This window comes from Salmo salar, chromosome 12 (assembly GCF_965601325.2).
Source record: "Salmo salar chromosome 12, fSalSal1, whole genome shotgun sequence".
Taxonomy (NCBI): Eukaryota; Metazoa; Chordata; class Actinopteri; order Salmoniformes; family Salmonidae; genus Salmo; species Salmo salar.
The window spans coordinates 62,064,688-62,085,782 of NC_138302.1; the positions used below are offsets into that span (position 1 = coordinate 62,064,688).

The window sequence follows — 21,095 nt, forward strand, 5'->3', positions numbered from 1 at the left end:
TTGTGAAAAATTGAGTTTAAATGTATTTGGCTAAGGTGTATGTAAACTTCCGACTTCAACTGTAATTCTGACTAGTATGACTAGTCATTGTATTTCTATGTGTGTCATTGATGTTTATGGACCCTGCTCTTTTCTCTGTCATCACCATGATTCAAGGTTCCATGGAACTGTCTTGGTCAACTCTCCCAGTGGAGAGATAAGACATACAGTAGTTGGGGAAGGGTGTGTGGGTTGGGTGTGCTGAATGGTATTACACTATGCAGATAATCCTGAATGAATTGTGAATAATGATGAGTGAGAAAGTTAGACAGGGTCAAAGATCATACCCCCAAGACATGCTAACCTCCCCTGTTATTAGTAATGGTGAGAGGTTAGCATGTCCTGGGGGTATGATCTTTGACACTCTAACTTTTTTCACTCTTCATTATTCATGATTCTTTCAGGATTATCTGTAATCATGGTAGCATCCATGTTAATGTAGAAGTGTTTAGAAACATGGTCTATTCTTATTTATAATGAATTTGACTCCAAAATGACACAATACATTATTTAGCATTAATTTCTATTGGGCACAAATAATCTGAAACACAACTTAAACAAACTGCAAATGCATCCAACGAGTTTGTAGAGTCACAAGCTTGTTATGGGAATATGGGACCAAATACTAAGCTTTTGAGTACTTTATTTATACTAATTTTTAAGGGTGTCAATAATTATTCTTTTTTTAAGTATTACTTGTTAAACAATAGTTTCCCCATTATTTTAAGCATACAATATAGCTCCATTTTGTATGATTTATTTTATACAGTCATTATTACTCATCTTTATCAAGGGTGTCGATAATTTCGGACCCCACTGTAAGTGTCACAGATTATTTTACAATAAATTCATGTTTGACTGTCAATTATAACCATTGCCACAGTGTTTAAATAAACAATCATTATGATGAGATTGTAAAGATTAATAAGACATACAGTGTATTTTCTGAACAGGACAAGATTATTTATTTACAAGTTATCTATAAATACAAAATACATACCCAGATTACAGACTTCAGCAGTTTATATCATCACATAAAGCTCAATTGTAATGTGCTGACTATTATCTACAGAAGTGAAGAATCATTATTTTATTTGAAACCACATATTTGCCATGGAAAGCCAGAGAATCCATGTTCCTCATATAGAAGTATAGATGCTGTCTTGTTATACTGATAAGCAGTGCCTGGTCAGAAGAACTGAGCCTCTCCATCTCCTCTCATTCTCCTCCCATACTGTGTCTTCCTCAGCTTCTCTCTCCGTATAGGCTTTAACACCTTTACAGTCCTATAAAATGGCTTCTGTAATACTTGTTTTCTTTCAATATCCTTTTCATGCCAAGGTGAAAAGCCACCAACTTTACCGTGCCGTCAACTTTTTAACCGCCTTTTCTTTATATCTGAAAGTATTTCTGTTAGTTAACAAAACATGTACCTTTTATAGTGGTGTTATGTTTAAAAGTCCCGCCAATGCCTCAGTGTAAAACGTTACCATTCATCTTACCGTCTTTGGCACCATTAAATCATGAACATTCCGTTGTTGTCCGACATCAAACTTGTCCATTTCAATCACAACGCTTCACAGACATGCTTTTAATGCATTTATTATCTCCATTTAATATATATGTAGTTCTGTCTTTGAGCTGTTCTTGTCTATTGTCACAGAAACACTACAGCATTTAGCCTGGGGGAACGCACCAAGTGCATCTCCCATTTCATATTTTTTTCTTGACCTTATATTTAACTAATAAATGGTGGGTTCAACATGCATACGTTTTTCTAACTTATACAACAAATCACTAGTAGGCTATTTGTCTTAAGCCAAGATAACTGGTAGGGAGTTTGAAATTAAAGAAAGCATGCACTGGTGTGATCACATTGGCTGGTGATGACAAATTTACTGCAATATTAGGCCTAATATTTAGCCAGCGGAATGATGGGTCAACAGGAATGAGCTTCTTCAGCTACCCATTGCCTCCCTTTTCCAGATGAGCCTGTGTGCAATTATACAAGCTGCGTCGCTATTCCTCTTCTCCTGGAGTGGCAAAAAGCTAACAGGTTACAATACTTTGTTGGATATTTATGCATGTTTTTGTATATTTAGTGTTATTTAGACTGTCTGCTGTCCAAGGTTACTATTAAAAGCAGTTGGCGAGGACGTTTGCTATCAAGCTATCAATGTGCATGATATCTAGCAAAGCTGAGTGAGGGGAGGAAAAAAATATAAAACGTGGATCGAAAAAGCAACTTTCTCAAATTGTCCTACAGAGGTTAATCCAGGTTACATGTTTTATTTCTTTATATTATCAGATTCTAAGGTTTCTAAAGCACATACAGTACCTTCGGAAAGTATTCATACCCCTTGACTCTTTCCACATTTTGTTACGTTACAGCCTTATTCTAAAATGTATTAAGTCTTTTTTTTTTTTCAGCAATCTACACAAAATACCCTATAATGACAAAGTGAAAACAGGTTTTTATACATTTCTTCACATTTATTAAAAATAAAAAACAGAAATACCTTATTTACATAAGTATTCAGACCCTTTGCTATGAGACTCTAAATTGAGCTCAGGTACATCCTGTTTCCTTTGATCATCCTTGAGATGTTTCTACAACTTGATTGGATTCAATTAATTGGACATGATTCGGAAAGGCACACACCTGTTTATACAAGGTCCCACAGTTGACAGTGCATGTCAGAGCCATAACCAAGCCAAAAGGTCGAAGGAATTGTCCATAGAGCTCAAAGACAGGATTGTTTTGAGGCACAGATCTGGGGAAGGGTACCACAACATTTATTCTGCATTGAAGGTCCCCAAGAACACAGTGGCCTCCATAATTCTTAAATGGAACCACCAAGACTCTTCCTAAAGCTGGCTGCCCGGCCATACTGAGCAATCAGGGCAGAAGGGCCTTGGTCTGGGAGTTGACCAAGAACCCGTGGTAACTCTGACAGAGCTTTAGAGTTCCTCTGTGGAGATGGGAGAACCTTCCAGAAGGACAACCATCTCTGCAGCACTCCACCAATCAGGCCTTTATGGTAGTGGCCAGACAGAAGCCACACCTCAGTAAAAGGCACATGAAAAGACCCCTAAAGACTCTCAGACCATGAGAAACAAGATTCTCTGGTCTGATGAAACCAAGACTGAACGCTTTGGTCTGAATGCCAAGTGTTATGTCTGGAGGAAACCTGGCACCATCCCTACGGTGAAGCATGGTGGTGGTGGCAGCATCATGCTGTGGGGATGTTTGTCAGCGGCAGGGACTGGGTGACTAGTCAGGATCGAGGCAAAGATGAACGGAGCAAACTACAGAGAGATCCTTGATGAAAATCTGCTCCAAAGCGCTCATGACCTCAGACTGGGGCGAAGGTTCACCTTCCAACAGGACAATGACCCTAAGCACACAGCCGGAGTGGCTTCGGGACAAGTTTCTGAATGTCCTTGAGTGGCCCAGCCAGAGCCTGGACTTGAACCTGATCGAACATCTCTGGAGAGACCTGAAAATAGCTGTGCAGCAACGTGCCACATCCAACCTGACAGAGCTTGAGAGGGTGTGCAGAGAAGAATGGGACCAACTCTAGGTGTCTGAATACTTTCCGAGTGCACTATACAAGCACCTACAAACTCAAAAAAATTAGGGCATGGGCTCTGTTTCAAAATATATATTTGGTTATATAACAGCAGTTCCACACATTCCCCTGACACTCAAGTTACTATAAAATATATGTGTACTAACTCTGATCAGGGCAGGGGGATGTAAGTGTGTCTTATCTGTGTAGTCCTTTCCTCCAGCCGAATGACGTAGTGGCCTCATGAGTGGAATGTTATTCATATTTTTCCTAATTTCCTAATTAATAACATTTTTTTTTACATAACGGCAGAAAATCCTGTGTTTCTATGTCAAACAGTTTTTTATATATTTCAGTCTTCTGTGATGTATATGAAGTGTAATATTGCCTAATTTGTCTTTACAGGCAACGTACCGTAAATCTTGTGTGAACTATGTATTATGTACAGGAAAATGACATAACACAATTCTTTCAGAATTCAATGCTTTTTTATTTGATAAAACATTTGATTGTCTGTGCAATCCGTACCCAATATCAGACAAACATTGAGTAACAATATACAATTGAAATAGATTGTACTTTACATGAATGAAACCACCATATAAATACATAAATATGAATGTGCACAATTATATGAATCTATGTAATTCTCGTAATATGTGACATATTGATTTGTATTACATAATAATTCATCAAGAATAGAGCTGCATTATAATCTTTCACTTTTATTATCTGTGAACATGTATTAGCACACAATTGTGGATAGAAAGACGAGTTAATACAGCTGAAAAATAATAAGTTAAGTTGTCAATTTGAGTGTGCCGGTTTTTCACACCAAATACAATATATACCACAGTTAAACCTCAGTAGTGATATCACAAAATACAAATGAGAGTATTTTTTTTTAACTAGGCAAGTCAGTTAAGAACAAATTCTTATTTACAATGACAGCCTAGGAACAGTGCCTTGTTCAGGGGCAGAACGACAGATTTTTACCTCATCAGCTCGGGGATTCGATCTAGCAACCTTTCGGTTACTGGCCCAACACTCTAACCACTAGGCTACCTGCCACCCCCAATACATTACATTTACACACTGAACAGATAACATTATTTTTGATTTAACTCAAGCACTATTCAAGTCACTGACGACGACACCATGCTTGCATAATAGGCCTACTGTAGCTGCAAGATTTTGAGTGATTTTGACTAATCTTTTTGGGATCCTTGTTGTGCATCCGAAACAGGCACCCTATAGTGCACTACTTATAGGGAATAGGGTGCAATGGGCTCTGGTCAAAAGTAGTGCACTAGGGAATAGGGTGCCATTGGCCGGGTCGCTGTTGAATGTTTTCATCATGACGAGCGAATTCGAAAGGTTTCGGTGTAGCTTCGCATCTCGCTGCTCTCTTCAGTTCAAGTGGTGTTGTTGTTGATGTCCATCCGGCTGACCAGCTCCGTGACCAGCATCTGCAGCGTTTGCGAGCGCAGCTTGCTGACCTCCAGTACAGCTTCGTGGTTGACAGCCTCTGTGTCATTGTAGCTCTTCACCACCTTGTTGGTGATGAGAGAGAGGCCGAACACCCTCATGCCACAGTGGGTGGCTACCACCACCTCTGGTGCTGTGCTCATTCCTATGAGGAGGAGAGAAGCGGAGAGAAGGAAGATGAACACCTGCTGCTGCTCACATAATATTAGAATGCATTAGAATGGACACCTGGATTTTTATGAACGGACAATATTATCATGTACAAAGCACACCTCAGATGTCTGAGCAGATTCTGCCCCAAAATGATATCTTATCATGGCACCAATCACCAACTACTTTAATAGACAAATCTATCTAGAATGCATTGTTGGCAAGAGAGCAAAAACTGATCTGGGACCAGGCTAGAATCTATCTGGGAGTGAACAAGCTCTAGTTCTCTCACCCACAGCGTCCACCCCTAGTCTGTGAAGGAGTCTGGCCTCTGCGATGCTCTCGAAATTGGGACCTCCCACCATACAGTAAACCCCCTCCTGGATGAACTGAGAGACGCCCATGCTTTTACAGAGGTCAAAGGCTATCTTCCGCAGGTCCTTGTCATACACACCAGACATGGGAGGGAACCGGGGACCAAACCTGGTCAACACAAGAAAACAATGTTCAAATTCAAGAATTGTGATGAATATGAATGTGAATGTCCATCTATGAAGCGGAATAAAGAACACCAAGCAATGATGGTCTCTACTGCAGCATGTAGGCCACTGAACCACAGCACTGAAGGGTCACAAAGCACCAAAGGCTCTTTGGAGTCGTTTCTGGTATTTCGGAGTTGTCTGTGGTAATTAGTAAATAGGACCTAGTGAGAACCACTGACACTAGACTAGAGGATCTCACTCACTTTTCATCATTGGGCCCGTTGAGGGGATTGAGCCCGGCCAGACCAGGGAAGTTGATATGATCTTTGATGATCATGATGTCCCCAACCTGGTAGCTGTCTGCCAGCGAGCCTGCTGCATTGGTCACTATCAGGGTCTCCACCCCCAAGAGCTTAAATACCCGCACGGGAAAGGTAGTCTGTGTGACAGTGGGAGAGAGACAGAGAGAGAGAGACAGAGAGAGAGATTTTTGCACCGATATTTGCACATCGTTATAACACTGTACATAGCCATAATATGACATTTGAAATGTCTCTATTCCTTTGAAACTTTTGTCAGTGAAATGTTTACTGTTCATTTTTTATTATTTATTTCACTTTTGTTTATTATCTATTTCACTTGCTTTGGCTATGTAAGCATACACTACATGGCCAAAAATATGTGGACAAGCCTTTAAATTGAGTGGATTCGGCTATTTCAGACACACCCGTTGCTGACAGGTGTATAAAATCGAACACACAGCCATGCAATCTCCATAGTGAAACATTGGCAGTAGAATGGCCCGTACTGAAGAACTCAGTGACTTTCAACAACGGCTTAGCCGCAAAGTGGTAGGCCACACAAGCTTTCCATGGCCGAGCAGCCACACACAAGCCTAAGATCACCATGCGCAATGCCAAGCGTCGGCTGAAGTGGAGTAACGCTTGCCGCCACTGGACTCTGGAGCAGTGGAAACGTGTTCTCTGGAGTGATGAATCATGCTTCATCATCTGGCAAATCTGGGTTTGGCGGATGTCAGGAGAACGCTACCTGCCCGAATGCATAGTGCCAAATGTAAAGTTTGGTGGAGGAGGAATAATAGTCTGGGGCTGTTTTTCATGGTTCGGGCTTGGCCCCTTAGTTCCAGTGAATGCTACAGGGTACAATGACATTCTAAACGATTCTGTGCTTCCAACTTTGTGACAACAGTTTTGGAAAGGACCTTTCCTGTTTCAGTATGACAATGCCCCATGCTCAAAGTGAGCTCAATACAGAAATGTTTTTTCGAGATCGTGTGGAAGAACTTGACTGGCCTGCACAGGGCCCTGACCTCAACCCCATCAAACACCTTTGGGATGAATTGGAATGCCGAATGCGAGCCAGGCTTAATCGCCCAACATCAGTCCCCGACCTCGCAGCAATGTTCCAAAATCTAGTGGAAAGCCTTCCCAGAAGAGTAGAAGTTGTTATAGCAGCAAAGGGGGGACCAACTCTATATTAATGCCCATGATTTTGGAATGAGATGTTTGACAAGCAGGTGTCCACATACTGGATCCAATAAAGCCCTTTGAACTGAACTGAATTGAACTGAGAGATAGAGAGAGATGATGTGATGGAGAAAGGTAGAGAGTTAAACTCAAAACAAGGTGCAATACAGCACAGCTTCAGTAAGCCTAAAGTGGGTCTACATATCCCCTTGAGTAACTGCCTGAGCCCAGAGCCGACTTCATAAAACCTGGAGTTGTGCAAGAAAGACAATAGAAGCATTGAATGGCGTAATGTTGAATTAGCGTGCAAGTGAATTAGCCATGTGATGCAGGTCAACGTGATCACCCAAGGTCGGATGCTGTGACTCATTGGGTGCGTCTCAAATGGTGCTTATAGTGCACTACCATATGGCCCCTGGTCAAAAGTACTGTATTTGGGGCATAGTCATGGACTCTCCCGTGCTAACAGTTAGCTCCAACAGTACAGTAGTATCTAAGAATTCACAACAATACACACAAAGCTGGTGAGTGGGTGAGTTAGTGAGTGAGTGGGTTGGTGGTCAGCCAACCACTGCCTCCCAGTGAGTGATCAGCAGCCCCAGTCACATGGGCCTCATATGCTGCAGATTACTCCCAAGCCAGAGCCCAATGGAGAAAGGAAGACAGACCAGCTACCCTACCAGCTGCTGTTTCATAACCAGATTAGAGCTCCTCAAGTCCCAGGCATGCCCTGTTCATTAGAACCCTGGGCGCATAACCTTTCCTTCACTTTGGATCATAAATGATGTTGAAATGCAACACATCATGTCATAATCATCTAAACAGTAAAACAAATACAGAGCTGTGGGAGAGTGTTGAGTCCCACTGTTTCTCATAGCCTTCAAAGGTCCTGATGAAGACCTGGCGGGACTAAACGTCATGCTTTTCATTTAAAAATAATAATACACATGTCTGCAAGAAATAACTATTACAGTATTAGTTCTTTCTCTAGTGTTTCTCTAGAATCGTGTCCATTAATGGCCCGGGAATATGGAATCCATATTAGTAACCGTTCCTCCTCCACCCTTCCTCTTTAAGAAAGAACTAAATTTGGTGTAATGCAAGGGGAGGCTGGTGAGATCTGAGGGGTGAGAGGGGTGAGGCTTGAACTGTGCTTGGTTGAGACATGATGACTTTTGTGAGGGTTGAGGAGGAATGAGGACTTCGCTAATGTGTATTCCGTACAGCTACAGTATTAACACTTCAGACGTGAGACCTCTGAATGACTTCCAAGAATACAAATGTTTGGTGATCAATTCAAAGCTTGGTATTTACCCTGGGTCAAATGAGAGCAGGATATTAGATTGGTGTGTTTCTTGGTACTAATATTTGCTCCCTGAGTGGACAGTGAAAGTCTGTTTAGGGGATGTGGGATGTGCGTTAACACTTGTTTCCCGATACTGACCGCTATGATCTGGTACTGACCTTACAGAGTGAGTGTCCCTCATACATGTGGAAACGTCCCTGCATGCAAACACACGTCTTCCCTTTCAGCTCCCCAAACACCAGTCTCCCAGCGTGTCCTTGCACTGTGAAGCCATGCGCACACACACACACACACACACACACACACACACACACACACACACACACACACATAAACAGTTGTTATGTAAACAACAGTTCAAAAACACACCTTTAACAACGCTGTTAAACTTGTTCCCTATGTTTAAAGTTTAATGCTGGTTTATTTACATTACAAAGATTCCAAGTTAGGTATGGCCGTTTGTCAGGATGGCCAAAGTGGTCAGCATAGCCATTTGTGGTGTGTTAGGTTGGTTGTGTTGATCGTTAATATTATAATGCATGCTACGATCTTATTGTAACAGGTAGCCTAGCGGTTAAGAGAGTTGGGCCAGTAACAGAAAGGTCGCTGGTTTGAATCCCAGAGTCGGCAAGGTGGAAAATTCTACCATTCTGCCCTTTACCCCCAACAACAACTGCTCCCCGTGCGCCAATGATGTCGATTTAAGGCAGCACCGCACACCTCTCTGATTCAGTGGGTTGGGTTAAATGCGGAAGACACATTTCGGTTGAATGCATTCCCTTCCCAATCAATGTACTGTATGTTACACAAACTTCTGCCACTGGTAATGTCAATATTCCCGGCCCCCAACTCTCTCTTTCTACATCTCTCCATTTCTTTCTCTCTCCATCTCACCATCTCTCTCTCTATTTATCTTTCACTTTCTCTCACCTGTGCTCTGTGGGAACCCAGGGATGTCGGAGTAGGGGAAGGAGTCCTGGCACTTGAGAGCATCAGCTAGCATGCCCAGTCCGGAGCCACAGATGATGGCCACTTTGGGCCGGTGCTGCGTCTGAGACAGGAGCCAGCTGGCTGTCTTCTGATAGTCATCATAACTGAGGGAGGAAGTGGAGAACATTGTGACTCACACTGTCTAGAGGGAGCTCTGGGGACAATAACTATCCTGTCTAGAGGGAGCTCTGGGGACAATAACTACCATGTCTAGAGGAAGCTCTGGGGACAATAACTATTCTGTCTAGAGGGAGCTCTGGGGACAATAACTATCCTGTCTAGAGGGAGCTCTGGGGACAATAACTATCCTGTCTAGAGGAAGCTCTGGGGACTAACTATCCTGTCTAGAGGAAGCTCTGGGGACAATAACTACCCTGTCTAGAGGGAGCTCTGGGGACAATAACTATCCTGTCTAGAGGAAGCTCTGGGGACAATAACTATCCTGTCTAGAAGAAGCTCTGGGGACAATAACTATCCTGTCTAGAGGGAGCTCTGGGGACAATAACTATCCTGTCTAGAGGAAGCTCTGGGGACAATAACTATCCTGTCTAGAGGAAGCTCTGGGGACAATAACTACCCTGTCTAGAGGAAGCTCTGGGGACAATAACTATCCTGTCTAGAGGGAGCTCTGGGGACAATAACTATCCTGTCTAGAGGAAGCTCTGGGGACAATAACTATCCTGTCTAGAAGAAGCTCTGGGGACAATAACTATCCTGTCTAGAGGGAGCTCTGGGGACAATAACTATCCTGTCTAGAGGAAGCTCTGGGGACAATAACTATCCTGTCTAGAGGGAGCTCTGGGGACAATAACTATCCTGTCTAGAGGGAGCTCTGGGGCCAATAACTATCCTGTCTAGAGGGAGCTCTGGGGACAATAACTATCCTGTCTAGAGGGAGCTCTGGGGAAAATAACTATCCTGTCTAGAGGGAGCTCTGGGGAAAATAACTATCCTGTCTAGAGGGAGCTCTGGGGACAATAACTATCCTGTCTAGAGGGAGCTCTGGGGACAATAACTATCCTGTCTAGAGGAAGCTCTGGGGACAACAACTATCCTGTCTAGAGGGAGCTCTGGGGACAATAACTATCCTGTCTAGAGGGAGCTCTGGGTAAAATAACTATCCTGTTTAGAGGGAGCTCTGGGTAAAATAACTATCCTGTTTAGAGGGAGCTCTGGGTAAAATAACTATCCTGTCTAGAGGGAGCTCTGGGTAAAATAACTATCCTGTCTAGAGGGAGCTCTGGGTAAAATAACTATCCTGTAACGGTCCCCTCGCTGACAATTTAGTTCCAGTACAAAAAGAGGTATATTTTAAGACAAAAGGTCTTGGATGTTGCATTGTGAATGTTCACATACTGGAATGTCTTGCAATCCAAACCACATGTGATTTTACTTAAAATACATTAAGGGTGTATAACACAGGGTTAGGGAGGGTCAATTAGAAGAAAATGATTTGAATCGATGATTAGAAAATGTAAAAGTAAAAGAAAAAAATCCTTGTCCTTTTCACTTTATTGAGAAGTCATGGTATATCATATACTTAGATACATTTCTTTCAGTATGAGTGAGATGTTCTGTTGTCTGTCAGACCACAAGAGTTGCCTTACAGAAGTCGTTCATATTGCCATAACACTGCCGAAGAGGTATTCTTTTGTCTAACCTAAGCGGTAAGGATCTCCATAACCACATAAGAGATAGATATACTTATAAGAGATCGATTTAATCCTGTAAAAAAAATATGGACACCAGAAAACGCTATGAAAAAGTCAAGAGAAAAGCAATGACTTACCAGATTTGATCTTTCATTTTGAAGGTTATGTGGCTGAAATAGGTCTTGCCCAATGATGTAGACTCTTAAAACACAGCCCAATGTTGATGCTGTGATATTTGTTAAGATGTGGGATCTCCCCCTAGTTGATATAACAGAGTACCAGGTATAGACACTGCTGTACAGACACAGTGTTGTGTGAATGTCTCTTTGGCTGCAGTTAAATAGACTACTCTACTCAGAGTAGTCACATGGTCCCTGATTGGTCATAACCCTGCCATGGCCGATAGCATTAACAAATAAAATACTCTCTACTAGAGAGGTGTGTCAGGGGTTGTGTGCGTAAGGGCCAAATTGTATTGAAGCTCCACATTGAGTCACTTTGCTCCTGTATAATTCCTTTGGCTCCATTTTGGTTCAAGCCTGTCTGTGTAATTCTGAGTTAAGATGGTGATGCTGTTCACGTTTTGTGTTCCCCTCCTAATCAGATCTTGTAGTGGACCAGCTAAAGTTATAGTCTGGCTAATTGCTAACTCTCACAGTCTTCCTGCGCTGTGAGTCACGTGGGTCATGTCAGCCAGGCTACCAAAGTTGGGAAATATCTTTGAAGGTATTGTTCACCCACCAGCTGGCTGTGAATTAGCCTGTGGACAAGGTTAGTTAATAACAGATTCTAGGATGGTGTACACCCCCATCGTGAAACTGCCCCAGCTAAGTAGATGTTGTATAGCTCATTATATGATATTTATACAACGCAAGTAGAAATCAATGTGGGCATTGTTTAATGCATTTTTCAGGACAATCCAAGCACTCCAATGTTCCAGTGCGTTAGCAAGGGGGAATGACGGATGACTGTGACTCTGTGACGGTCAAAATAGAATGTCAATACAATAGCATGTCGATAAACGAAAGATACAGCACTCTACCCTATTGGAATCAATTCAAAACACAGCACTCTACCCTGTTAGAATCAATACAGAACACAGCACTCTACCCTGTTAGAATCAATACAGAACACAGCACTCTACCCTGTTAGAATCAATACAGAACACAGCACTCTACCCTGTTAGAATCAATACAGAACACAGCACTCTACCCTGTTAGAATCAATACAGAACACAGCACTCTACCCTGTTAGAATCAATACAGAACACAGCACTCTACCCTGTTAGAATCAATACAGAACACAGCACTCTACCCTGTTAGAATCAATACAGAACACAGCACTCTACCCTGTTAGAATCAATACAGAACACAGCACTCTACCCTGTTAGAATCAATACAGAACACAGCACTCTACCCTGTTAGAATCAATACAGAACACAGCGCCGTATAATTACATAGTACTGTATATATAATATAAATAATGTATAGGATCTTTGTGTGCAGCACTCTACCCTGTGAGAATCTGGAACTTGCATGCATACATATCCTACATACTTAGACGATTACATTGTCATTCCATAGTCGATAGTCATTGATCGTCATTGTTAATGTTTAACAATACACTCAAGTTTTTGTTGACTGAGGGAATCTGGCCTAAATCAACAAAAATAGCTATTATGCCCATTTTCAACATTACCTTTGGTCCATTGAAAATGACCTTGATTTTGTTGGTATTATTCTGACTGGATTTCTTCAATCATTGTTCTTACAAATGGGATGGTTTAGTAACCAAACCATCAATAGCTGCTCCACCACACATTCAAGGGTCACTACAGTCTAGCACATTATTTAATATCAAACTATACTTCAGAAGGCAGAGCAATACCAAGAACAGCATTATGACTCGGTCATACTTCACTTCAACCTTGTCTAGGGACGGCACATTCGCCTGTAAATGGACCTTAACATTATGTAAACCTCCAAACCTCTACTTGACGGGATTGATGAGATGAGTAGATTCACTAGATATGCTAAAGTATGTGGACACCCCTTCAAACTAGTTGGATTTGGCTATTTCAGCCACACCCGTCCACCCACCATTTAAATGTTAACTATGCATCAGGGCAGCCAGCCAGCACTGTTGTAATTCTATAAGTCACATGAACTGCAATAGTGAAAATCAATTTTTACGTCCCGAATGGCGCTCTACTTCCTACCCTATATAGTCCACTAGCTTTGACCAGAATCCTATGGGCCCTAAATAGAGAATAGGGTGCCATTTGGGATGAAGCCCATATGTGTGTTACTCTCCTCTCTCTTAGAATGTCCATAAATGCAGATCCCTCGTATCTACACTGAAGATCTCCTGTCTCACACAGGGTGATTATTTCTGCACCATTCATATTAATGTGATTCATTTACATAAAATGTGTGTGAACTCTGCCGGCTCCTACTCATTATACGGCACTTTCTCCACTAACCATCTCCTTGAATTACCTCGATCTGCTTAATTGTATGTGTGAGTGTGTGTGTGTGCGTGCGTGTGTGATATCAGGCACGTACTGTATGCCATGTCCTCACTTCCTTCCTATGACAAATACTATGTTTGCTGCAGGAATGTTCCATTTGTATTCAGAATTTCACCCTGATCGTGAATTTCTAGTTGGTGTCAAGATGTTACATATTTTTCCCAATATGGCAGTTTTAGGTCACAGGGGATTCTCAGAGGAGTAACCCCCCTCCACCACAGAGCTTTTATCATTAACCCCTGTGCCTTCTGTCTGTGGGATGGACCAATGCAGAGATGGGGGTGGGGGGGTGGAGGGGTGGTTGGCCCTTGCTCTAGTCCCAGATGTCTGTCCTATGTTAACTCTGAGCCTGGCTGCCTGCCCTTGACAGTGACAGTGACAGTGCTTTACTTTTGCTGTCCTTGCATCTCCGCATCCAGCCACGTGGCCAGATGTACACGGCTGCTCCTCTTAGGGACAGGTGGTTAAGACACAGACAGACAGAGACAGACAGAGACAGACAATAGCACAGAAAAACCCTCACACCCCCTACAGAGCCAATACTTGTTTATGGGCACAACAACATACTGTAAGTCAATAATACGATAACATCATAAAATGTATATGATTCATATGTATAAGTGGTAGTTACACTATATATACAAAAGTATGTGGACACCCCTTCAAATTCGTGGATTCAGTTATTTCAGCCACACCCGTTGCTGACAGGTGTTTTAATTGATCACACAGCCATGCAATCTCCATAGACAAACATTGGCAGTAGAATGGCCTTACTCAATGTTGCACCGTCATAGAATGCCTCCTTCCAACAAATCAGTTCCTCAAATTTCTGCCCTGTTAGAGCTGCCCTGATCAACTGTAAGAGCTGCCCTGGTCTTATTTTGAAGTGGAAACGTCTAGGTGCCGACTGTAAAGTTTGGTGGAGGAGGAATAATGGTCTGGGGATGTTTTTCATGGTTTGGGCTATGCCCCTTAGTTCCAGTGTAGGGAAATCTTAACGCTATAGCATTCAATGACATTCTAGATGATTCTGTGCTTCCAACTTTATGGCAACAGTTTGGGGTAGGCCCATTCCTGTTTCAGCATGAGAATGCCCCCGTGCACAAAGCGAGGTCCATACAGAAATGGTTTGTTGAGATTGGGATAGAAGAACTTGACTGGCCTGCACAAAGCCCTGACCTCAACCCCATCAAACACATTTGGGATGAATTGGAACAGACTGCGAGCCAGGCCTAATTGCCAAACATGCGTGCCCGACCTCACTAATACTCTTAAGGCTCAGCTGAAGCAAGTTCCCGCAGAAATGTTCCAACATCTAGTGGAAAGTGTTTCCAGAAGAGTGGAGGCTGTTATAGTAGCAAAGGAGGGACCAACTCCATATTAATATCCATGACTTTGGAATGAGATGTTCGACGTGCAGGTGTCCACATACTTTTGGTCATGTAGTGTACATGGATAGGCAAAGGGCTTCTGTCACGTAGAACTTTTGATCCCAGTGTAAATTGGAGCCGGACGTTGGCCCATCAGTAGAGAGTCCATTTCCCTGCACCATGAGGTCTCCAATTGATGCTGCCACCGGGTTGACCAGGCCAGCCGGCCGGGTCCAGATGAGTTCTGACAGACACTGAGGACGACCAGGCAGGTCAGCATGTGAGGCCCATTACTCCTCCACACGCTGGACTCATCCCCAAATCTAAAGCATGGGACCGCAGCAATTGAATTTGAGCACCTCACAAGATCCATAAAATTACTGTCCATTTTCCCCTTTTAGATGCACAACTGTAGCCTTGTGTGAGATATCAGATTAATACATGCAGGTCAGCCAGGAGCAGACCCCCAAGAGTGATTCGAGTGACATTGAGTGAGTTCCATTTGTGACATGGTGAATGGGGAAGTTCCAATGCTTGCTTGTAATCTCTTTTTGGTTGAAACTAGTATGATGGATTCTATATATGGTTCTGTGAACTGATATGCATGAAAATCAAGGGAGCGTCTAACATTTGAAAACGGAGATTAAATAATAGATCTGAATCACATTACATGATTATGTACCTCACTATGTAAAAATAGTTGTGGTATTACATGATGCCAGTAAGGCTGTTTTGTAATAGAAGCCACCCTGATAATAGTTTGGCAGCTAAGCATAATAATTGTTCAGCTTGTGATACAATCACCATTTGGCACAGATGTAGATACATGTATTGTCACGACTGCTCCCGCTCTTCCCCCCTGGCGCTCAAGGGCGCCAGGCTCCCCAGCATTGCGCACTTCTGCCATCATCATTACGCACACGTTCCCGATTAAATGTTTGTCTCCCCGTACCTGCTTCTCATCTCCGGCGTCGGTCCTTACAGAATGCAGAAGCCATCATACGAAGCATCGGGAAGTGCTGACGTTCCGGTTGGTGGTGACGTCGGGTCCGGGCCTGATACCGACGGATCCAGGGGTGTTTAAGCCAGCTCGTCAGGCTGTCACGTCATAGCTGGCACCTATGCCTCAGCCGGCTCGCTAGGCTCTCTCGCCTCTGCCGGTTCGTCTGGGTTTCACGCCCAGCCGGCTTGCCCAGCGCCGTGCCTCTGCCGGTCCGTCAGGCTCGCCCAGGTGGGATGCCGGGGGTCGTCCCTAGAGGGGGGGTACTGTCACGCCTGCTCCCGCTCTTCCCCCCTGGCGCTCCATGCTGACATATGGAATTTTGTTTTAAGATAGTCATACCATGGATCAATATATAAATAAATGATTTGATAAAATATTTTATTTGGCCTCTACTACTATAGCCAATAGAAATGCACTGAATAACACATGAATAAATGTCAAAAAAAGATTTAGATATTGGGCCATAGCATTTATTCTCTGGGAGATGTTACGGTCGTCTCCCAAAATGGCTGCTGATAAAAAGAGCCCAAAACAATATTCTGTCCCTTGCTTTCGGCCCCGCATATCAGGAAATTGACTGAAGAGTCGTTCCTGTCAGTCATGTGCTGTTCAATTCTGCATCAAGGTTAATGCCATGCTGCTCCTTCCTGGAAGTGTTCATTTATTTTATTTAACCTTTCATTTTGTAACATGGGTGACAACCGCTCCAGGGGCCAAATCGGTGGTGGCCCCATATCATCATCAGAATCACCTTTATTCACCAAGTACATTTACACATACCCAGGACCTGTCTTACTGAGAAGGTAATGCCAGCAATAGACAATATACAAACAGAATACAGACAAATCCACATAGATATCATACAGAATATGCACTATTGGAACAGTGAACAGAAAACTCTGGAGTGTAGGTGGAAAACAGTGTGAATATACAATTTACAGAGGGGACATATCCATTCAAGCAGAGGGAGGGATGCTGCCGTGGTGAATGTATACAGTGCATACAGTATTGTGAGGAAGTGCACATAGTGCAAATGTATTATAGTGCAGATTAGTATTTGAGGTCATTGATGACAAAGTGCAGTAACTGGCTCAATACAAAGTCACTTAATCCCTATGAGCTTGATGGCCGTTTGATGAGGGCCACAGAAGAGGGAAGAAACTGTTCAGGTGATGGGCGGTTTTGGTCATGATTCACCTGAACCGTCTGCCAGAGTGGAGTCTTTGAAATATGGGGTGTCCGCGGTGGGCAGGGTGAGGTGTCCGGGGTGGGCAGGGTCAGCAATGATCTTACCTCCACGCTTCCTTGTCCTGGATCTGTGCAGGTCCTTGATGGAGGGCAGGTGACAGCCGACGGCTTTCTCCGCAGACCGGACGATGAGCTGGAGTTTGTCCTTGCAGCGGGCACACGCAGATCCAACCCAAATGGTAATAGAAGAGGTGAGGATGGACTCAGTGATGGATGTGAAGAACCGAACCAGAATTGTCCAAGAAAGTTCATCTAAATCTGTCTGTGAGGGCAGTCAACCTGATACCCAAAACGATTTTATTGACCATGGGAAGAACAGCTTTTGTGTACAGGTGTCTCAGATACAGTGAGACAACGTTCTCGACTCTCATCCTCTTGCATAAACAAATGAAAGTATGCTTGGAACCAAAAATAGATTACTTGGAAATCCCTCCCCTAACCCGTCGCCCTATGGGACTCCCGATCACGGGACTGTAGTGTGATACAGCCCGGATCGAACCCGGGACTGTAGTGACGCCTCTAGCACTGCAATGCAGTGTCTTAGACCGCTGCGCCACTCGGGAAGCTTAATGTCCTCATCCCGGTTCAACCCTTAACCTAGCCTCAACCACAACCCTAACCTTAGCTTAAGGTCATAACCCTAACTTAATGTCCACATCCCGGTTCAATCCTTACTCACAGAGAGCATGCAAATACATCAAACACATGGTTTCCATGTGGTTGATGTCATTCCATTTGCTCAGTTCCAGACATTATTATGATCCGTCCTCCCCTCAGCCACACCATATCTACAGTGCACCATATCAGTTCCACCACTTACTGAGATAACTTTCCATGAGAAACTCTCTACTCTGAATCCAAACATTACAGGCTGGGAAAATGTTCTCATTATTTACACACTCGCATGCATGAACACACACATACTCTATTGCTCTTTCTCTCTCTTGCTCTTGCTCTCTCGCTCTCTCTCTCTCTCTCTCTCTCTCTCTCTCTCTCTCTCTCTCTCTCTCTCTCTCACGCTCTTTCTCTCTCTCTCACTTTCTCTCAGACTAAACAGTCCAGCGTGGTATGCAGTGTGACCAGGAAGGAGGACCTGGTCCTCAGCCAGGCACTAGGGTTCCTTGTCCTCACAGGAGACTGTACACGGCCGTGTGTGTGTATGTGTGCGCGTGAGTGTGAATGTAAGTGTGTGCAGAAACACACTCCACACGAGCTGGGTCAACCCTAACCAAGGTCATGTGAAGGAAAGGCAACGAGTCAAGGGTTCTAATGAACAGGGCATGCCTGGGACTTGAGGAGCTCTAATCTGGTTATGAAACAGCAGCTGGTAGGGTAGCTGGTCCGTCTTCCTTTCTCCATTGGGCTCTGGCTTGGGAGTAATCTGCAGCATATGAGGCCCATGTGACTGGGGCTGCTGATCACTCACTGGGAGGCAGTGGTTGGCTGGCCACCAACCCACTCACTCACTAACTCACTCACTCACCAGATTTGTGTGTATTGTTGTGAATTTTTAGATACTACTGCACTGTTGGAGCTAGGAACACAAGCATTTCGCAACCTCCACAATAAATCAAATCAAATCAAATTGTATTTGTACCATGTGCAGAATACAACAGGTGTAGACCTTACTGTGAAATACTTACTTACAAGCCCGTAACCAAGAATGTAGTTCAAGAAAGAGTTAAGAAAAGCCTAACTAAATAGGCTATATACAGGTGGTACCGGTACCGAGTCAATGTGTGGGGGTATAGGTTAGTCGAGGTCATTTGTACATGTAGGTAGGGGTAAAGTGACTACGCATAAGATAATCAACAGCAAGTAGCAGCAGTGTAAAAACAAAGAGGGGGAGGGGGGGTGTAATTGTTCAGCAGTCTTACGGTGTCACGACTTCCGCCCTCTCCTTGTTCGGGTGGCGTTCGGTGGTCGACGTCACCGGTCTTCTAGCCATCGCCGCTCCACCTTTCATTTTCCATTTGTTTTGTCTTGTTTTCCCGCACACCTGGTTAACATCTCCTCATGATTACTATGTGTATTTAGCCCTCTGTTCCCTCCATGTCTGTGTGGGGTATTGTTTATTGTCTAGGTTGGCACGCTTCCGTCTGGTTTGCGCCGGGTTTTATTTGTACCTGTGATTTGTGGCAGCCGGTACTTTGTACTTGGTTGTTGTACTTTGTGCTGCCTCACTTGTTCTTTGGGCATTTGTTTTTTTGTGATGCGGTTGGTTCTGTTCTTACAATTGTCTCAGTAAAGTGCTTCTTTGTTCACTCATCTCTGCTCTCCTGCACCTGACTTCCATGCACCACCTACACCCACCGGTGACATATGGCTTGTGGGTAGAAGCTGTTAAGGAGCCTTTTGGACCTAGACTTGGCACTCTGGTACCGCTTAACGTGCGGTAGAGAGCAGTCTATAACTTGGGTTACTGGTCTTTGACAATTTGTGCACGTGCCTGATCCCCTATCTGTGCACATGCCTGATAACATCTGCTAAATATGTGTATGCGACCAATAAAATGGGATTTGACCAGTCTAGCCATGTGATGCCATCTGAAATGTCAATATTGGAAGAAATACAAAAGAGGAAGTCGACAAGTAGTTTTACAAGGCAGATAGGGGATCAGGCAAGTGCACAGATAGGGGATCAGGCAAGTGCCAGATAGGGGATCAGGCAAGTGCACAGATAGGGGATCAGGCAAGTGCACAGATAGGGGATCAGGCAAGTGCACAGATAGGGGATCAGGCACGTGCACAGATAGGGGATCAGGCACGTGCACAGATAGGGGATCAGGCACGTGCACAGATAGGGGATCAGGCACGTGCACAGATAGAGGATCAGGCACGTGCACAGATAGGGGATCAGGCACGTGCACAGATAGGGGATCAGGCACGTGCACAGATAGGGCTCTACCTTTGAAGAGCACATGCCCTTTTCGGTGGTGGTATAATTTCCCCAAAAATGCTTTTTTTGTATAATTTATTTGTTGTGTTTGTTCTAGACCCACTGCACACAGTTATGATGTCTCCGGAGAAGATGGCTGCCGTTTTACAGGCTCCTAACCAATTGTGCTATTGTGTGTGTTTTTTCACCTTATTTGTAACTTATTTTGTACATAAAGTTTCTGCCACCGTCTCTTATGGCCGAAAGAGCTTCTGAATATCAGGACAGCTATTACTCACCTCGTACTGGACGAAGACTTTTTCTTTAACGAGTCGGACGCAAAGGATTTACTTCAGACACCCAACAAGGCCAAAATCCCTGTGATTCTCATACAGAAGAAACGGAGATATCGGGGATGTAGGTCGGAGTGCCTTGTCCGACGGTGAGTTAGGTTCTGACGGTGAGTGAGTATTCCCCCTCTACCGTCAGTCCTATTAGCCAACGTGCAATCATTGGATAACAAAATGAATGAGCTCCGATCAAGACTATCCTACCAACGGGACATAAAACATTTTAATATCTTATTTTTCACAGAGTCTGGGTTTTCGGACCATCAGCAAGATAGAACAGCTGCCTCCGGTAAACCAAAGGGTGGTGGTCTGTATCTATTTGTAAATAGCAGCTGGTGCACAAAATCTAATATTAAGGAGGTCTGCAGGTTTTGCTCTCCTGAGGTAGAATATCTTATGATAAGCTGTAGACCACACTATTTACCAAGAGAGTTTTCCTCTATATCTTTCGTAGCTGTCTATTTACCACCACAAACCGATGCTGACACTAAGACGGCACTCAACGAGCTGTATAAGGCCATAAGCTAACAAGAAAATGTTCATCCAGAGTC

At 43.7% G+C, this 21,095-nt stretch overlaps 1 protein-coding gene across 2 annotated transcripts; it reads right to left on the reverse strand.

Moving 5' to 3' along the window:
• Positions 1–4,083: 4,083 nt before the first annotated feature.
• On the reverse strand, positions 4,084–11,493 carry LOC106565393 (purine nucleoside phosphorylase). Of its 2 annotated transcripts, XM_014132458.3 has the most exons (6): positions 11,304–11,493; positions 9,455–9,618; positions 8,683–8,786; positions 5,995–6,170; positions 5,542–5,732; positions 4,084–5,244 (listed from the first exon to the last, which is right to left on the reverse strand). In XM_014132458.3, exons 1-6 carry the CDS (start codon positions 11,318–11,320, stop codon positions 5,027–5,029), a joined length of 870 nt encoding a protein of 289 aa, XP_013987933.1. In that variant the 5' UTR covers positions 11,321–11,493; the 3' UTR covers positions 4,084–5,026. The 2 variants fall into 2 exon arrangements, with proteins under 2 accessions (XP_013987933.1, XP_013987932.1); XM_014132457.3 differs by lacking the exon at positions 11,304–11,493 and having other exon boundaries at positions 9,455–9,641.
• Positions 11,494–21,095: the final 9,602 nt, after the last annotated feature.

Excerpts from the sequence above, each read along its gene's own strand:
- LOC106565393 (XM_014132457.3), bottom strand. The coding sequence starts at position 9,641 with ATGTTCTCCACTTCCTCCCTCAGTTATGATGACTATCAGAAGACAGCC. Across the intron at positions 8,787-9,454 it reads TGGGTTCCCACAGAGCACAG|TGCAAGGACACGCTGGGAGA; the intron begins GTGAGAGAAAGT and ends ATGGCTTCACAG. Across the intron at positions 5,733-5,994 it reads AACGGGCCCAATGATGAAAA|GTTTGGTCCCCGGTTCCCTC; the intron begins GTGAGTGAGATC and ends TGTGTTGACCAG.